General features: G+C 39.1%; 1 protein-coding gene across 1 annotated transcript; it reads left to right on the forward strand.

Annotated features, from left to right (window-relative positions):
* Positions 1 to 2,885: 2,885 nt before the first annotated feature.
* On the forward strand, positions 2,886 to 16,757 carry KIAA1024L (KIAA1024-like ortholog). Its single transcript, XM_010852429.1, has 3 exons — positions 2,886 to 3,050; positions 12,541 to 12,768; positions 16,578 to 16,757. The coding sequence occupies exons 1-3, from the start codon at positions 2,886 to 2,888 to the stop codon at positions 16,755 to 16,757; spliced, it is 573 nt and encodes a 190-aa protein (XP_010850731.1).
* Positions 16,758 to 17,365: the final 608 nt, after the last annotated feature.

Consider the following 17,365-nt stretch of genomic DNA (forward strand, 5'->3'; position numbering starts at 1 on the left):
AAAACTGACCTTTTCCAGTCCTGGGGCCACTGCTGAGTTTTCCAAATTTGCTGGCATGTTGAGTGCAGCACTTTCACAGCATCATCTTTCAGGATTTGGAATAGCTCAACTGGAATTCCATCACCTCCACTAGCTTTGTTCGTAGTGATGCTTTCTAAGGCCCACTTGACTTCACATTCCAGGATGTCTGGCTCTAGGTGAGTGATCACACCATCGTGATTATCTGGGTTGTGAAGATCTTTTTTGTACAGTTCTTCTGTGTATTCTTGCCATCTCTTCTTAATATCTTCTGCTTCTGTTAGGTCCATACCATTTCTGTCCTTTATCAAGCTCATCTTTGCATGAAATGTTCCTTTGGTATCTCTGATTTTCTTGAAGAGATCCCTAGTCTTTCCCATTCTGTTATTTTCTTCTATTTCTTTGCATTGATCGCTGAAGAAGGCTTTCTTATCTCTTCTTGCTATTCTTTGGAACTCTGCATTCAGGTGTTTATATCTTTCCTTTTCTCCTTTGCTTTTCACTTCTCTTCTTTTCACAGCTATTTGTAAGGCCTCCCCAGACAGCCATTTTGCTTTTTTGCATTTCTTTTCTATGGGAATGGTCTTGATCCCTGTCTCCTGTAACAGCCACCATTATTTATTGAGCAAACGGCTTTGTGAGGTTCTTCAGACATGATTCATGTGAGGATGGGAGCATCCAATAAGGCTGCTCTTTCATGATGTATCCAGTAGAGCGGCTCATAAACTAAAAGAGAGAAATATATTATCAAACAAAAGATAGTAAGAGGGCAAACAGATCACTCTGAAATTTCAAAGGAAGAAAAAATCATTTCTCTTATTAGAGAAAATATGTGAAGTTTCTGTGAAAGGCTGGGTGTCAGCCATGGCCCGTGATGTATAATTGGGAAGTGGTCAACATCCAGGGTTGGGAAGAAATGATTTTAGGCAGAAGGACTGGCCTCAACAGAGGCACGATTTAGGGGTGGAGTGAGAGTGGGGCTTGGCCCATAGCAGAAGCAGGAGGAGAAAACGTGATTTTCTGATTGTCAGTCATGTAGGCTACCCGTAGGGATAGTAGTGAAAAATAAGAACTGATGGTTTAGGAGTGATGGTAGACAAAGGATGGTGGGAGAAGATGGGCAGTCTGAAACTGAACTTATAAAAGGAAGGAGATAGTATACAAACTTCTGAGCATCTAGAGCACAGTGGAGGAATCTAAAAGGAAGGACGCCTAAGGAAAACCTATGGCTCATTTCACCTACCTCATACTTTGGCTAAGGAAAGGATCTAATCAAATATATTTGGATCTGGGTTTTGTGTCTCCACTTGCCAATGTAGAGAGCCAAAGAGAAGTAAGGTTCTTCTTGAAGATGTGTGTTATTCCCCAAAGAATCTTTTAGGAAAAGCAAACAGCCTGAGAAATATTTGTTCATTAGATGTGTTCTGGCAGCAGCCAGAGAAGTCCAGAGAGTACCAAGGACATGTACAGACACATAACACACTTGATTCTTCAAACACTGATGATTTAACTCTTTTGTTATCAACTGTCATATGAAGTCCTTTTTACTTTCTCTGGTAAGTGTACTGATTTAAAAAACAAATATTTTAAGTATTGTAAGACAGTGATAGAGTTTGGGTCCAAAAATTGTTGCGGAAAACACTGGTTGTTTAATCCAGTTTACAACTATCAGTAGGACACATGATTTTTTTCAATACCCTCATGTTTATTGCCATGAAGAAGGGAAGGACTCTCTAGTGTCTGCTTGATTCGAGAACATCCTGGCTGCTGAGTCTAATAAGCCATAGGGCACTCTTCTGAAATCTGGTGCTGATATATTCCGCATGTAACCCCATTACCTTTGTAAGAAAATGCTTCCTGCTGAATCAGATGGGTTTGCATCTGAGGCACAAACATAACAGGCTGTGTCTTTTAAACACTGCTGATGTGTCTATCCTTTGCCTTCTCTTTTTCTAGATGAAAATCCATATTTTCCTGGTGAGAAGTATGGTTTGCCAGAGACAGAGTGGCTTGTAATGAGAGAGCTTATCTACCTTAAAGTCATCATAACTTCCTGGCTTGAGATAATCTCCATAACCTCACTCCCACCTTGTCTCATTGAACGGCAGATGGGTTCACTGAGGACTGCACTTCATCCAAACCCAGCCGCCATATTCTCCTCCCTTTCCAAGTCTGCTTTGTGAACAGCTAAGAGCAGAGTCAAAGAGATCTCAGAAAGCGAATGGACCAAGGCAGTAGTTTGGGGCACTAAATTACTGTAGCAAACGATCAAGCAAATTCTTGCTATTTCCCCCTCAAGCTGAGGCTGACAACCTAAGCACGGTTAGGTTTCACATGACCCTGAGACTCTGGGAGTCAAAACATGAGAAGAAACAAGATCCTGCATATCACATGTGAGGCTGTGGAGACAAGGCCAATCCAGCTGGGTCAGCTCAGCAGTGTTCAAAGAGAAGTATCAATTAATGCCTCTCTACAGGTGACTGTAGCATATGCTCCAAATTATGGACTGGGACCCTGAAATTCTGGTAGCCTTGATCCAAAGAGTATTTCCGCTTAAGCTGTTATTTCTGTATGAAGACACATCTTCATTCATCCTTTACAATTGAATAAGTATGGGCGCAGATGTTCCATTCAAGCATCCGAGGGGATAGAGAGAGAGAGAGTGTGTGTGTAGTGTGAAGGGTAAGTCAGGGTGCTCCACTGTCCCGTGGAGCACACTTGATCTGTCATTTTGAGAGTGGTTTCTGAGCACAGCCCACAGCCGTGTTTCACACGCCCGGCGGGCACCCTCAGGCTCATTAATAATGGACCACTCTGAGAGCAGCAGCCTTGCTCACCTCTGGTTTCCACTATAGATGCAGGGAGGCATGGATCTCTCTGTTTTGCCAAATAACAACCATCCTGACAAGTTCCTGCAGCTCGATGTGAAGTCTTTAATGAGGAACTCAGCCCTTCTCCAGGCCAGCCTGGTGAGGTTTCCGGGAGGGAATTACCCTGCCGCACAACACTGGCAAAACCTCGTCTACTCACAGGTAAGGTCTGGGAGCACGTATGTATGCGGATGGGGGCTTGCTGCCTTCTCGGCATCTGCCACTTCATCATTTGTGTGAAAAAGCTACAGGCAACAGAGTACAGGGTAGCTGCTCACTCTTGCCATAGAAAGGGGCTTTCTCTCTTCGTCAAGGGAAGGAGACTTTCTCTGGTCACTTGATCAACTCTATGAACTATCCCAGCCATTCATTTTCCTTCATGCCCCAGCTTCTCCTACTGTCTTCTTTTTAAATTTTTGCCTAGCCTTCCCTTCAGATGTTTTCAGGTCAATTACTACATTTGCAGATAAGGCTCTGGGTGGAACCCCACCTCTGTCTTCTGGTGTAGTCTAGGCATAAAGCATCCGAAGATTACACTGTGGCCTCATACATGGCCTCTAAGACAACTGAATCTTGCTTCCACCTCATTTAGACTGGCTCCCTTTCATCTTGTGGCAAAGAAACTCAAACAGTGAAACAATGGAAACCTAATGATGGAAAGAAAGAAAATAGAGGGAACTCTCTACCTGAGAAAGGTGCTGGCTGTTTTTGTAGAGGCTCTTTGTTTCAGCGGGTATCCATGTAGACAAGACTTAACAAGCAATCTTCAAACCCAGACTTCATTTCTTGCTCTCTTCTGCATCTTCTTTTTTGCTAACCACAAGAGAAGGATACAACTGATGAGTTCCATGTGCTGAAAGAAACATAAAGGCCCTGAGTGTTGCACAGCTCATGAAATAGGAATAATCTTTGTTTTAAGACATGAGGGCTAACGGGGTTAAGGGTTAGTCCATTTAGAAACAGGAAGAAGCATTTCATTTCAGAACAGATGTGAATGACCTACAAACCCCTGCAAATCATTAAATCCTTTGGAGTGGTTCAAATTCCCTGAACAGAAATTTGTTTTCTTTTAAGAAACAGTTGCTACTCATGAGTCCTGGTGTAAAGTGACTCCTTTGTGGTGTGTTTGTGGGCTTCTCAGGACCTTTATCATGAGATCATTCAGAATCAAGTACACTTGGATAGTTATGTAAGTGTTTCCTCCACCTATGAGGTTTTTAATTCATTTCCATTGTAAGGCAGCCTGTTATGACAACCGACTTTTAAAAAATTTTACATCCTTCCTTTTGGTAATTTTCAAAACCTATCCATACACACCTTTTTGATGGCTGCTTTTTGTGTGTTTTGCTTAGTTTAAGTTAAATGTGATGAAATTCCTCCTTTGTCTTTCTTACTGTTTATATCATGAACTAAAATAATTCAAAAGTCAGCTTAGAATACCTTGGCCCTCCTGTGCTATGAAGTTTAGTCTAAGAAAACATATCCAATAAATTCCTTTGAGGTTGGAACACACCGATCTAACATCTTTTGTTTAGTACTGGAGTTGACCTGTTTCCTTCATGTGGAATTTCACAATTTAAAGCTCCGTGAATGTTGTTCCTAAACCTGAATGAAATGCGAGTTTTAAAGGGCATTTTTTTCCCCACAGGCCCTGAGGTATAGAAATAGTTTTACAGGGCAAACCAAGGATGTAAAAATCTGTTTCCTATGTCTTTGAATGTGTCGTTGGTAATCGCAAACTATAAATAAACTTGATTTCGTTATAACTTTACCCTAAAAAGAAATGTCTAATGACTGAATAAAGGCTGATACACTACTAAATAATGTTTGCAGGGAAGAAGTAAATCAATTACAAATTTAGTTAGTTGGGTACATGTGGCTCACATGAGTAAAAACAATTATATTTGCTACTTTAGATTGCAGTATGTCAATAAATAATGCTTCTCTCCTTGGTTGGGTCTTAAAAATCCAAGAGTGGTAATATTCATTGGTAAAAAAACAAATCTAAAAGAAAAGAATGTATGAAAGTTGTAAGTCTCTATGGTGATACCTGGAATAAGGGCACTGAATACACCAGGTGGACTAAGGTACCAGGGCTGCGAGAGGTGGCAGGCAGCTGTCAGTAGCTCTTAATTTAAAACCCTCACCTTGTGGGCTTCATGTCTCACTCTGTGGGGACACATTAAGCCAATTGAAGAACATTGAATAGGAGATTTGAAGCTTGGTTTCTTGTCTCTAATCCACAATAAACCAGTCTGAGAGGCATCAATTATCGCCCTTATTCAGTCCATGCTTTAGTATTTCCACTTGCAAAATTAGTGTAGTATTCACTTTACGTAGTTCCTTAAAAGTGAGAGCAAATAAGGTAAAAGCAACTGACAGAGTTTCCTTTAAGAGAATAAGAAATGGGCATCATGTCGTCATTTGCTATCAATAGTATCCCCAAATGTGTTTAAATTAGCCTATCATTAGAATTTGGAATAGCAGATAAGACCACTTGCATTCTTTGATATATACCGTGGATGGAGGGGTGTGTGTGTGTGTGTGTGCATGTTAGAGGGTGTAGTCAGTACTTCTATCAAGCTCTCTGGCCAAATCAAGCAGTTAGATTATATACTTCCATGAAATCCACACAAATTTCAGAGTTGTGTTAGCTTACCTTTTTGGCTCATAGTCCATCCGTCCCCACCCCAGGTACATAGTATTTAGAATTAAGCCTACCTCAAGAAATGTCAAAGGACTTCACCTACAAACATTGCCCTCAACACTGGTAGTAACCGAACAGTTGAAACAAGAGACCTTCTAGGGACTTCCCTGGCAGTCCAGTGGCTAAGACTTTGCTTCCACTGCAGGAGCCAGGTTGGGGAACTAAGATTTCACACGCTGCGCAGTGCAGCAAGAAGGAAAAAAAAAGTAGTGTATTTATATCCATGATTTATGTTTTATGCTCTTTTGAAATTCACATTCCACCTTCAGAGGCAATTTTCTAAGCCATTTTATATGAGCAGAAGCAATACCATGCATATCGGAAAGTAAGCAAGGATGTCCCCAGGCACGCCAGCATCTCAGGACACTGTTCATTCCCTTTGTGAACATGCATACACAGGTCACCTGTATCTGCAGGTAAAGAGTACAAGCAGGTACTTCTTGATTTAACTAGATTTATACTTTTTCTTTAATTCTTTCACTAGAGAAATAAGGCTTCTTGATAAAGTTCTTCTCAATGCAATGAACAAACTTTTGCCAAAATCTAATATTTCTGGTTGTTGAAATAATTGGGGGCATGTATTTGATGAAGGCACTTGGAATTATATTCCAAATATTTCTGCCAGTCCCTTTATGCTGTTGCTGCTGCTGCTAAGTCACTTCAGTTGTGTCCGACTCTGTGCGACCCCATAGACGGCAGCCCACCAGGCTCCCCCGTCCCTGGGATTCTCCAGGCAAGAACAGTGGAGTGGGTTGCCACGTCCTTCTCCGATGCATGAAAGTGAAAAGTGAAAGTGAAGTCGCTCAGTCGTGTCTGACTCTTAGCGACCCCATGGACTGCAGCCTACCAGGCTCCTCCATCCATGGGATTTTCCAGGCAAGAGTACTGGAGTGGGGTGCCATTGCCTTCTCCACAATCCCTTTATAGAGGAAGGTAAAAAAAATAATAATTCCTTTTCTTTTGGTATAAATGATAAAATATATTTTTTCAGATACTGTAGTGGGATTTTTCTTCTGATTAGCAGTTAGACTTCAGAATCTTTCTAGACTAATCTATTTGTTATATCTTTTCCTGGCTTTTATGATGTCTGTTTGAGAACCCAGGGGATTTCTGTACTATACCTATGAACTAGAGCAGAAGATCAAAGCTAAGGAGGTTGCTCTTCCCTTGGTTTCTAGACAAGGTCATTTCCTGGGTGTATTTCCTAATCACCTTTGCTCACTTTTTTTTTTTCAGTCTTAAAGCTCTCTTTTCCCTTTAAATTCTAATATTTTTTCTTTCTCCCTCAGCTTTGTTTTTGTGTATCAAAACTATATTTCACAATCTGTGTGTGAATACACATGTCATGCCTTCTCCAGGACTGTCTCTATTCAAGTATTCCATATCCTATTTCAATAAGAGCAGCCTGTATAAGCTTATATTTGGGCAAAATGTTGTCGGCATTTTGAGGTCCGTAAATTATTGTCTAGGAAGTAGGAGCATCATTGAGTTGCTCAGAATTTTACTTGCAGTTATCAGAACATGATTTTATCAAGTTATGCTAAATTTATGTAATTTACAAAATCTCCAGTGGGGTCAGAAATTCCCCCTTGGGTGACAGTGCTGCCAGAAGCATCACCCGCTTTGTCCCATCACTGCTCCTCAATGAGACCCAAATGCCTCTGGCACTGAAACCTTATTAAAGCACGGTGTGTGTCACAGGAGCACATGTGGGGCTCCAGAGCCCTGGTTACTTGGAGGGGAAGGCCGAAGAAGAGGTTCCAAGAGAGGTCTGGGTCAGACTGGGAAGGCTTGATGTGTGTGGTATGAGATTTCAAATTTTATCCTGAAAGTTTGGAGGGGTTGATGGAAAATTTTAAGAGAATCACATGATCAAATCTGTGCTTCATAAAGGTGACCATTTAGTAATTTGGAAAACAGAATTAATATGAACAGTGGGGAGCAACTTTCTAGGAAAAGTTGTCTGTGGGCTCACATGTGAAATACAAACAAAATATCCCGTTTGCATTATGATTATGATAGGAATTACATTGTTAAGTGTAGACCACATTGGGGAAAATGGAAATCCTTATAATCTTGATTTTTCCCAATTTGTGAACATGATATGCTACAGTCCATGGGGTCACAAGAGTCAGACACGACTGAGCCACTGAACTGAACCTTTTCAAAAAGAAACAGCTTTCAATATCATTGATTCATTCCATCGTATATATGGGTTATTTTTCTTTTAATATTTATTGATCTCTCCTGCTTCACTATTTCATGGTGACTATATTCTTAGATTTAATCTGACCAATATTCATCCCTCACCAGAGGCAGTGACTAAGTTTATCCAGTGCCCCATCCACACGGTCCTATAATCTTTGCTGCACTAGAAATGCAGTCACTGCAGAAATTCTTCCTTCCTGAATGGGAAAAATGAAAGAACGCAGACACTGCTCCAAAGTAATTCTGAGATTCTACTGGGAATAGTTCATGTGGCCCTCCTTCCTTGATGGTGGGGAAGATGGATTAGGCCAGGACTCTCCTCTTTAGAAGATATCCTGGGGCATTGTTCTCTAGAGTTCCTGGTCCAGCGCACTAGGAAACATTCCCTTGTTCATCAAAGTTTTTTGCCATATCACAGAGGGACACCCTCAAGGCTGTAGAGGCTTCAAAATTCACTCCTATTAATCCATTAATAATAAATACATCCATATTTGGAGGCATCGGGTTACTGTTGTTTTGTTGGTTTTGTCTGTAATTTTTAACAATCTTAAAAACTTTTAGGTCTAGGCTTGTGGTTTCTCTAGTGAAACATTTCTTATAAAACTTAGTGTGAGCTATATATTAACGTAATCATTTCTATTTTGTTGTGGTCACTTCTATATGTCAGTAAATACACCTTAAGTTCTTTGAAGGCGTTGATCTCAAATAGGCTTTAACGGTTTGCTTTTCTGCCTCCATTTCTCCTCCTTTGACTCAATGACAAATGCCTGGAGACAGTCAGGAGTAATAGTTATGAAACCACACCCTGACGTGACCTCTATCCTGAGTCGCTTCATTCTACTAGGAAATTTAAATGGGCTTTTTTTTTTTTTCTTTTGGCTCAAATTGTGTTTGGAGTCTATAAACAGTCAGATTTTTAACAATAGAAGGCATCAAATTTCCATAGTTTCTCTCTTTTTTTCTTGCAAACAATTCAGCTCTTTCTATCATTTCATCTCTTTCTTATAATACAGCAATACTCTGATCCTTGTGCGTGTATTACTTATCCCTCATAGAGCTACAGGGGATTAGATTCCAAACGACCACAGATAACACACCAAACAGTTCTCGCTGTATGCTATGAATAGCCATCCATCCAGCTTCTGATACTCCTCTCATCCCTCTCTTAACTGCTAAGCCAATGCCAACAGTTGTAGAATTTCAAGCGATCACTTTCTGTACTAAGGGGAATGTAGGCTAGGCCACACTATGATGACAAAATATCAATAACTAAAAAGAAGAAAAACATTCTTGTGCATGGAAAGTCTGAGAAAGGACAGATAGGTTGGCGAGGTGGGCAGGGGTTGGGCAGCTCTTTTCCAAGCAGTATCCCAGAGCTTGAAGTTCTTTCATCTTGTATAGCTCTGCCACCTCAAAATCCTTGCTTACAGTGATATAATAAAAAATGAGAAGTGAGGACAGGTGAGCCAAAAAATCTTGTTGGAGAATTCAGGGGCTCAGCCTGGAAATGATCTCTGTTACTTTCGACCCCACATCAACTACTAGAAAGAGTGGGCCCAGTTTAACGTCAAACAGGCTGAGGAAGGCGGTCATGCCTTGTGCTCAGAAAGGGAAAACACATTGGTGAGGATTTAACCTGTCACACCACCAGCTCTTCTTTGTTTATATTTGCCTGCTATATATTTTTATGTGCTTTCACTCTCACTTTTTCTGAGTTCCTGTATTTTAAGTATTTTAAAAATCTCATATGAGGTCTCTGTTATTTAGAGGGTTTCATCTATTTATTTAACATGATTGTTTCCACTTTTTTTCTGTTTCCTAAGATTTTCTCCTCTGTATTCTTTGTTTCAGGTTTTTTATCTTTTAGATTAACTTTCTGTCATCATCTTCTGCTCTATTGATTTAGAATCTACATCTTCTTTATTTTTAAGTAGTATCTCCATCCTCTAAGAGAACTTATTTCTTAAAATTTCATAATTAAGGACTTCTCAAGTGGCCCAAGGGTCTACACTTCCACTGCGGGAGCTATGGGTTCAACCTCTGGTTAAGCGACGAAGATCCCACGTGCTTTGTGGCCAGAAAGAAGAAAAGAACTTTCCCAATCAAATATAACTGTTAAAGATTTCACTGTTTAGTTTTAGGTTTCTCTTAAAACTCTCAAATTAGTGATTATTATTTCTATTTTACCATAAAATCAGTGCTTGCTTAGATTTCTGTCTATATTCATCAGCTTTTTTTTCCTTTTGTTCTTTTTCTTTGTTTTTCCTAGCATTTATTCTTATACATCTTAACCTTCCCTAATATCAGGTTTCTTCTTCCTGAAGTATATTTTTTAGAAATTCCTTCTTTATTGGCCTATTAATTGTATACTCTCAGTATTTGTCTGTTGAAAGTCTATTTTATTCTTTTTATTAAATGATAGTTTACTTATACATAAATGGCATAAATATTGACTAAAGTGTATAAAGGATATGTGGACAAAGTAATGGTTAATACAGAAAAGCCTAGGTAAGCTTTGAAGCTTATTTACTTAAACAGTATTTTTTTAACTTTACAGCCCATATTGTTAAAATAATGAAATTACTATTGTGCTTCCTTTTGATAAATGTAGTCCATGTAAAATGTAGAGTGAAAAATTAAAATCAAAGACATGCTTTGGTTTTCTTTCTGAAGAGATTTTTTTTTAGTTTATCAAAATATAGAAGAACCTCAACCACAATTAGTATATTCTGTTTCTTCCATAAAATTCTTAATAAAACTATTCTATTAATTTTCCCTTCACATGTCCTTCAGACATGAAATTGTCATACAGTGCAAAAGTAAATGGCACTAAATTCTAAACCTCAAACATTCAAGAATACTGTTTAGAATTAAGACCTTGAATGTTCTTTTAAAAGTAGCTCTGATTATTTTTTCTATCTTTTGTATATTAGTTTTTCAAGGTTTGTATACATTGTACTAGAGGGTATTGTGTTTTTTTCTTAACCCCTAAAACTATTTTTCTGATTTATAGAGGTTTCTTATTTAGGAAACTCAAGGAATAGTCACGCAGGCAAGAAAACAGACAAAGCCAATTTTTCAACGTCAGAAGGATTATTTCTCTTCAAAGAAGATCACAGATATCTAGCCTTGAAGCAAAAAACTTGAGTCAGAATTATGCTAAACTTAAACCATCTAAATTTTATATCAAATTGTTTTTTCTCAGTTCCAGAAACATTTTTCATGAGTTTCATCCATCTTAAAGATGAATGCTAAGTCAAGATGATTTATTATTTCATTGCAAACTTTAGTATTATAGAATATAAATTGATTTTGAACAGACCAGCAATCTAATAAAGTCAGATAAGACCTCCAAGTTGATCTCTACCTATCTAAAAAAAGTCTGGATTAAGAAAATTAGGGAAACTTAAGGCCAAAGAGAATATGAATGAAGGTACCCTTTATCTAGATGATTTTGGGGGGGCTACCAGCCATTTCAGAAGGAAGCTACATATATTAGTTTACAACTTTGCTATGTGACCTATATACCCCAATAGATGTGAGGGAATCAGTGCACTGATGATTATAAATATAACTCAGAAAAATATTAATTACTACTGAAACTTCTCTGATTAGGAAGGCTGAAATATGTGAAACACATTTATTGAAAAATTGCTGTAAGATAATGAAATGTGTCACTAGTTCTTAAGAGTCAAACCTAAGTGTTCTGAAAATTAACTTATGTGGAATTCCTTTCCCTTGATGCCCTATGATAAATAAGACATTACTCTATAGGCTTTCTGTTTCTTCTCCAGTTTATTTGGTCAATGAATAAATTTTAATCTGAAATTTTTCTATCTTCATAATAGGTTTGTAGTCATAAGGGGAAAAAAAGGCAAAGTAAAAATATGAAGGTCATACCAGACACAGAAAAACCACATTGTTTTTGTATAATCCATTTATATAAATGAGTACAGACTAACCTGTGATGGGGATTCTGGAGATACTGATTATCCTTGGGGAGGGGAACCAAGAGTAATTAGAAGGCAGTGTGGGGTATGCTGGTATGGTTTGTTTTTTGGTAGTATCTTGGGTTTATTTGATATGTGAAAATTTATCGAACTCTACATTATTACATATGTACTTTTCTACATGTATATCATGGTTTAATTTTTAAGTTTTTAAAGATCTGAAAGTTAGAATTACAGCTATCCAATACCCAGCCTGTCTATAGTGACATATAAGAGGGCAATGCTAAGTTAGTCTAGTTCTCCAAGCTATCTAAAATCAGAGTCCCAAGGGAGTTCCCATGAAAGCCAAAGCATAACTATAAAATGCCTTTTAATCTTGACTTTGCTGGATTAATACAGCAATGTTAATTTTTTTTTTTTTTTTAAGTCATAGAATGCACAATTAGAAAGAGGTAACAGGTCATTAAATCTCAGTGCAAGTGATCTGGGGAAAAGTTACTTTCTTTAGAATTCTACTGTTTGAATTAAGGAATGCTGTTCTTTCTCTGTCATTGTAAAATAGCATTTTAATGAATGATTACTGAATCTGAACACGATCACATGCAAAGAAAGAGCTCAGTGATAGAATCCTAAGTCAAACTAGATCCTAGAATTCTTCCTTCATTCATTGTCCTAATCTGTTGGGTCCAGGAAGAATCATTAAACTTTCCGGTATAGTTATTTCACATTTTCCTTCCCTATCATCACCTCTTGGTAAGAGAGACTTTGTTACTGTGTTTCCTGACAGAGAGAAAAGAAGAATATTACTGCTCAACACGTGAGGGGATCCAGTGTGAAGGGCACCATCACCGTCGAGAGCCCCCCACCATCCTTATCATCTGTTCTGAAGAATAACCCACTATATGGTGATGTAAGTTTTGAGGAAGCTATGGAAGAAAGAAAAAAGAATCCTTCATGGACCGCTGAGGAATATGACAAGCGTTCCCTGCATACCAACCTCTCTGGGCATCTGAAGGTACTCAAGGCAAGGAATCAACTCCTTTAATTGATGAGGGAGATCAGTTACATAATCCTAAAAGAAATGGGTATTAAGGTGAGAGGCAGTCTTCACTGGGCATAAAATCTCCAGAGTTGAGGTTATTTTGACCTCTGGCTTTACCTTCTCTCTCCTAGTCAGTATTTGTGTTTATTTATGTGTTTTATAATTTCAGCAGTTACCAGCATCACTACAGTGTAGAGAGAAAGAAATGATGTGACAAGAAGAAGGGTTTACCTGGAAGGTATCAGTTTGTGAAAGTCAATTTGTAAGATTAAGTGTTTTCCTCTAGTTTTGAGATCATTTATGTTTGTGAATAGCTGAGTTCTTTATTCTACATTTTTTCAAATATATTGATTAATTGCTGTGTCTTAGGCATTGTGCAAGGCAGTTCTCATCAAAGATCATTTTATTTCAAGCCTACTCGGTGATTTAAGATTGCAGATTTACATTTTGGACATTTTCCTGTGTCTCAGTAACAAAACAAAACAAAAGCATTTCAACACAGGAAAAGTATGCAATGAACTCATTCACCCAGCTTAAACCCAACTCAAGTTTTTCCTTTTCTTTCCCCTGGTGTCACCCTTCAAAAAGTCTAGGAATCCCTGAAAAGCAGGAAAGGTGACCCTGTTTTCCGAGTGGACTGGATTCCTACCCAACCTTGGCTGGCCTCTGCCTGTCCTAGGGCCAGAAAGGCCTGACATTTTCCAAGTGTGACAGTGTATGTCTGTCCTAAGCCTCATACCCTAGTCACCTACAGGCTTTTCCTTCTGAAGGAGACAGCATTACATTCCCTTAAAGTCTTATATTTTAAAAAATCTCAAATGTGCACTCCTTTAAATATTGTCCAGAATCTTTGAAGTTTCTTTATCTCCCAGTGGATTTAGTGTATCTCATCCTTAATGTAGCCTCTTCTCCAGAGATGTTTCCATAACAGATGCTTCCCCCTAGCAACAGTAATCTTGTGTTTTTTAATCAGGAATCCAAATATCAAGACCTCTAGGAAATAACCTTCTACGACTAGGAAAGATAGATTGATATAGTTCACAGACATTTCTTGACTAGGTGCTAGAGCCTCCGTTCTTCTCTTTGTTGTTTACATGAATGACAAGGGTACTGTAAAGAAGAATATTCTTGCCCTCCAAAAGTTCATCTGAGTGAAGTATTAACAACAAGCAGTAACTCTAGGACAAGAGAGAGGAAGACAGTGACTATATGATTCGTAGAAAGTGCTGGGCAGATTCAAAAGAGGACAAAGTCACATTGAATTATAAGAAAGCTTTGTGGAAAAGTTCATTGAGGCTGGACTTGAAGGATATGTAGAACTCCAGATGACATGGGTCGTTTGCATGAGAGGAGAGGCTCTATTCTATCAGAAGTAACAAGAATAAAGGCACAAATATAAGAGAGTAAGAGAGTTTGTCAGAGCAATAGGTAGTCCATTTTTGCTAAAGCTACAGCTAAAGTAATAGAAAAATGGGGGAAATAAGGCTAACAAACAGATTCAAAATAAACTTCAAATGTAAGGCCAAAGAAACTGAATGTTATTGGCACTAAGGGGTAATTTTTTGTCGGCAATACCATGACATGTTTAGGAAGACTGAATGTGAATATGATGTATATATTGCTTTACTAAAACCAAGGCTGGCCCTCTTCCCACCCATCTGTTACCTGCCCACTCACCTCAGAGCAGAGGCCCCTCAGGTTGGAGACCGGTGGGCAGACCTCATAAAGTCATGACTTTGGTTTGTATTAGTATCTCTTCTTGCTGCTGCTGCTAAGTCACTTCAGTCGTGTCCGACTCTGTGCGACCCCAGAGACGGCAGCCCACCAGGCTCCCCGGTCCCTGGGATTCTCCAGGCAAGAACACTGTAGTGGGTTGCCATTTCCTTCTCCAATGCATGAAAGTGAAGTCACTGAGTCGTGTCCGACTCCTAGCGACCCCATGGACTGCAGCCCACCAGGCTCCTCTGTCCATGGGATTTTCCAGGCAAGAGTACTGGAGTGGGGTGCCATTACCTTCTCTAAGTATCTCTTCTTACACCTCATCAATTCAACTTACTTCATCATCATCCCTACCCCATCTCCTAATTAGCACATGGAATGTCCAACTTAATTTCTGAAACCTACTTTACAGGCCATGAAAGTTCCATGTGCTTTTGGTCACTCCCATTTTTCTGAATTACTAAGTTTATGAATAAAAAAGGAGAAAAAAATCCCATATTTAGTTACCAACGCAAGCTATAAGCAGAATGTGGGAGTGGATAGTCTCCATTATGGAAGTTCTTACTGAAGAATGAGGCATTAACCTTGCAGGCAAAGTGCAGGCCTCTGATTAGGACACAGACAAAATGAAAATAAGAGTGAAGTCAGGCAAGGATTTTTAAATCGTCTATCCTTCTGCACAGATCATTCAAATTTTATTTTAACAGCTTTCCTAAGACTGGACTTTGAAACTAATAGCAATGGAAGAGTTATATTGTCATCACCAGAATCCACCCAGCTAGTTATTACAAGGGTAATAAGCTAATTCATTACCTGGCCGTGGAAACTGGCTAACTTGAAGTCACTGAGACTAGAGAAGCCGAGAGGGGGTGGGCAGCCCAGCTACAAGCCATTGCAATAATCCAAATGAGCAACAATAAATCTTGAAATGGATTTGTGAAAATAGAGATTCAGCATTCACCATAGATTATTTGTTTGTCCACTAGATGCCAGGCATAGACACTGAATCTTCAGCACTGAAATAAGGGCTTCCCAGGTGGTACTAGTGGTAAAGAATCCACCTGCCAATGTAGGAGACAACAGAGACATAGTTGGGTTAGATCCCTGGTGTGGGAAGATCCCCTGGAGAAGGGAATGACTACCAACTCTAATATTCTTGCCTGGAAAATTCCATGGACAGAATAGCCTGTTGGGCTACAGTCAGTGGGGTTGTAAAGAGTCAGACATGACTGAGTACACACACACACACACACACACACACACACATAGCAGGAGACAACAGGGAATTGTGTGTGTGTGTGTGTGTGTGTTTTAGATGTATGGACAGTAGAGTTTGCAGATGATTTTGGGACACAGGAGATAAATTTGAGTTGAAGACAATTCTGTAGTATGGAAAGGGAGACAAGGCCTGTGAAAGAATCAGAAACATGGGGATAAATAAGGACGGGAAAGGATATATCGGGTCCTTTATCCAGAAGGCCAACAGTGCCAGAGTTTCTTCATGCTAACATGCTGTAGCCCTCTACACGGAAGCCCAGAAATTTGAGAAGCACAGAGAAGACTTTGGACTCTTAGTCTTACTCCTCCTTCCATGGAACTCAGCTTCTGGATTTACTGAAAAATTCAGCAAACATCTTCATTCTTACTATGCCAACAAAATCAAAACCCCCAAGATCATCTGTGGCAAGGAATTTTAATTTTATTTCAACTCACTAACCTGATGGACACACACTGTTTATAAATTGTAAGAGACACTAAGTTGGCAAAAACATGGCAGAAACACTCTTGTGTTTGTGACCCTAGAGTGTGAGCAATTTATTCGGTAAACAGTGAATCATCATGCAGACCTACAGGTTGAAGCTGAGGATTCCTGGTCAGCCAGGAGGCTGTAGCTGCATGTTGCAGCTATTCAGAGAAGCCTAGCCTCTGGTATTAGAGCTCTGACACTTAAACCTCACTCAAGGTTTGGAATATGGATGTAGATTACCTATGCTCTCTTATTCTGCAATCTCAGTTAGTCTGCAACATTGACTGATCCTATCCTCCATGTAATTTTCTTTTAGGAAAATCCTAATGACCTACGGTTTTGGTTGGGAGAAATGTACACACCCGGTTTTGATACCTTACTGAAGAAGGAAGAAGAACAAGAGAAGCATTCAAAATATCGTCGTATAGGCCTGATTCTGCTCCTCATAGCCTGCGTCTTGGTTTCCATAGTGACTGTTAGCACTTTCTTCATCTAAAGAGACTACCCCCAGACACAGTCACTTCAAATTTCTTTAAAATCTTTCTAAATAAACAATTGCAGAAAAACATGTTCATGGAGTATACATGTATTGTTGATGGTTTAGTTAAATGTAATTGTCTTGGAGAATGCAAACTTCATTTGAGATAATGCTGGCTTTCTCTACTGTGTTCTGTGAAACCTTTGTAAGAATCCCCAACCTGAGCCTAGGCCTTTGGGCATCAGGAATTCTGGGGATCATAACCTCTGAAAAGTATTAAGTGTGGATTAAGACAACCAAAATTAAACATTTTAATAGAGAATGAAACAGCACCAACAATCGTCAGCAGCTTTGTCTTAATGTTTACATTATATTCACCTTATTTTGAAAACACTATTACCACCCTCCTGTCATCACTGGAGAAGTTGAGCAGATCATTTTGTGGCCAACTACCAGGTATATAGGATAAAAACTTCTGGTTGTGTGGCCTGTTGGGTTGAATTCATGCTGTTTTATCTTCCTTTATTCTTGTTTAAGCCAGAAAAAAAGGCGGGGGGAGGTGCTGTGGAATATTCCAACATTTTTCTTTTCCCAGCAATCCTTTATAATGCCCCAGTCTCATGTTG

This window comes from Bison bison, unplaced genomic scaffold (assembly GCF_000754665.1).
Source record: "Bison bison bison isolate TAMUID 2011002044 unplaced genomic scaffold, Bison_UMD1.0 scf7180017864311, whole genome shotgun sequence".
In the NCBI taxonomy this organism is placed as follows: domain Eukaryota; kingdom Metazoa; phylum Chordata; class Mammalia; order Artiodactyla; family Bovidae; genus Bison; species Bison bison.

Coding starts and splice junctions, on each gene's coding strand:
- KIAA1024L (XM_010852429.1), top strand. CDS start 2,886: ATGGATCTCTCTGTTTTGCCAAATAACAACCATCCTGACAAGTTCCTG. Junction 3,051..12,540: donor AAAACCTCGTCTACTCACAG/GTAAGGTCTGGG, acceptor GTTTCCTGACAG/AGAGAAAAGAAGAATATTAC. Junction 12,769..16,577: donor ACCTCTCTGGGCATCTGAAG/GTACTCAAGGCA, acceptor ATTTTCTTTTAG/GAAAATCCTAATGACCTACG.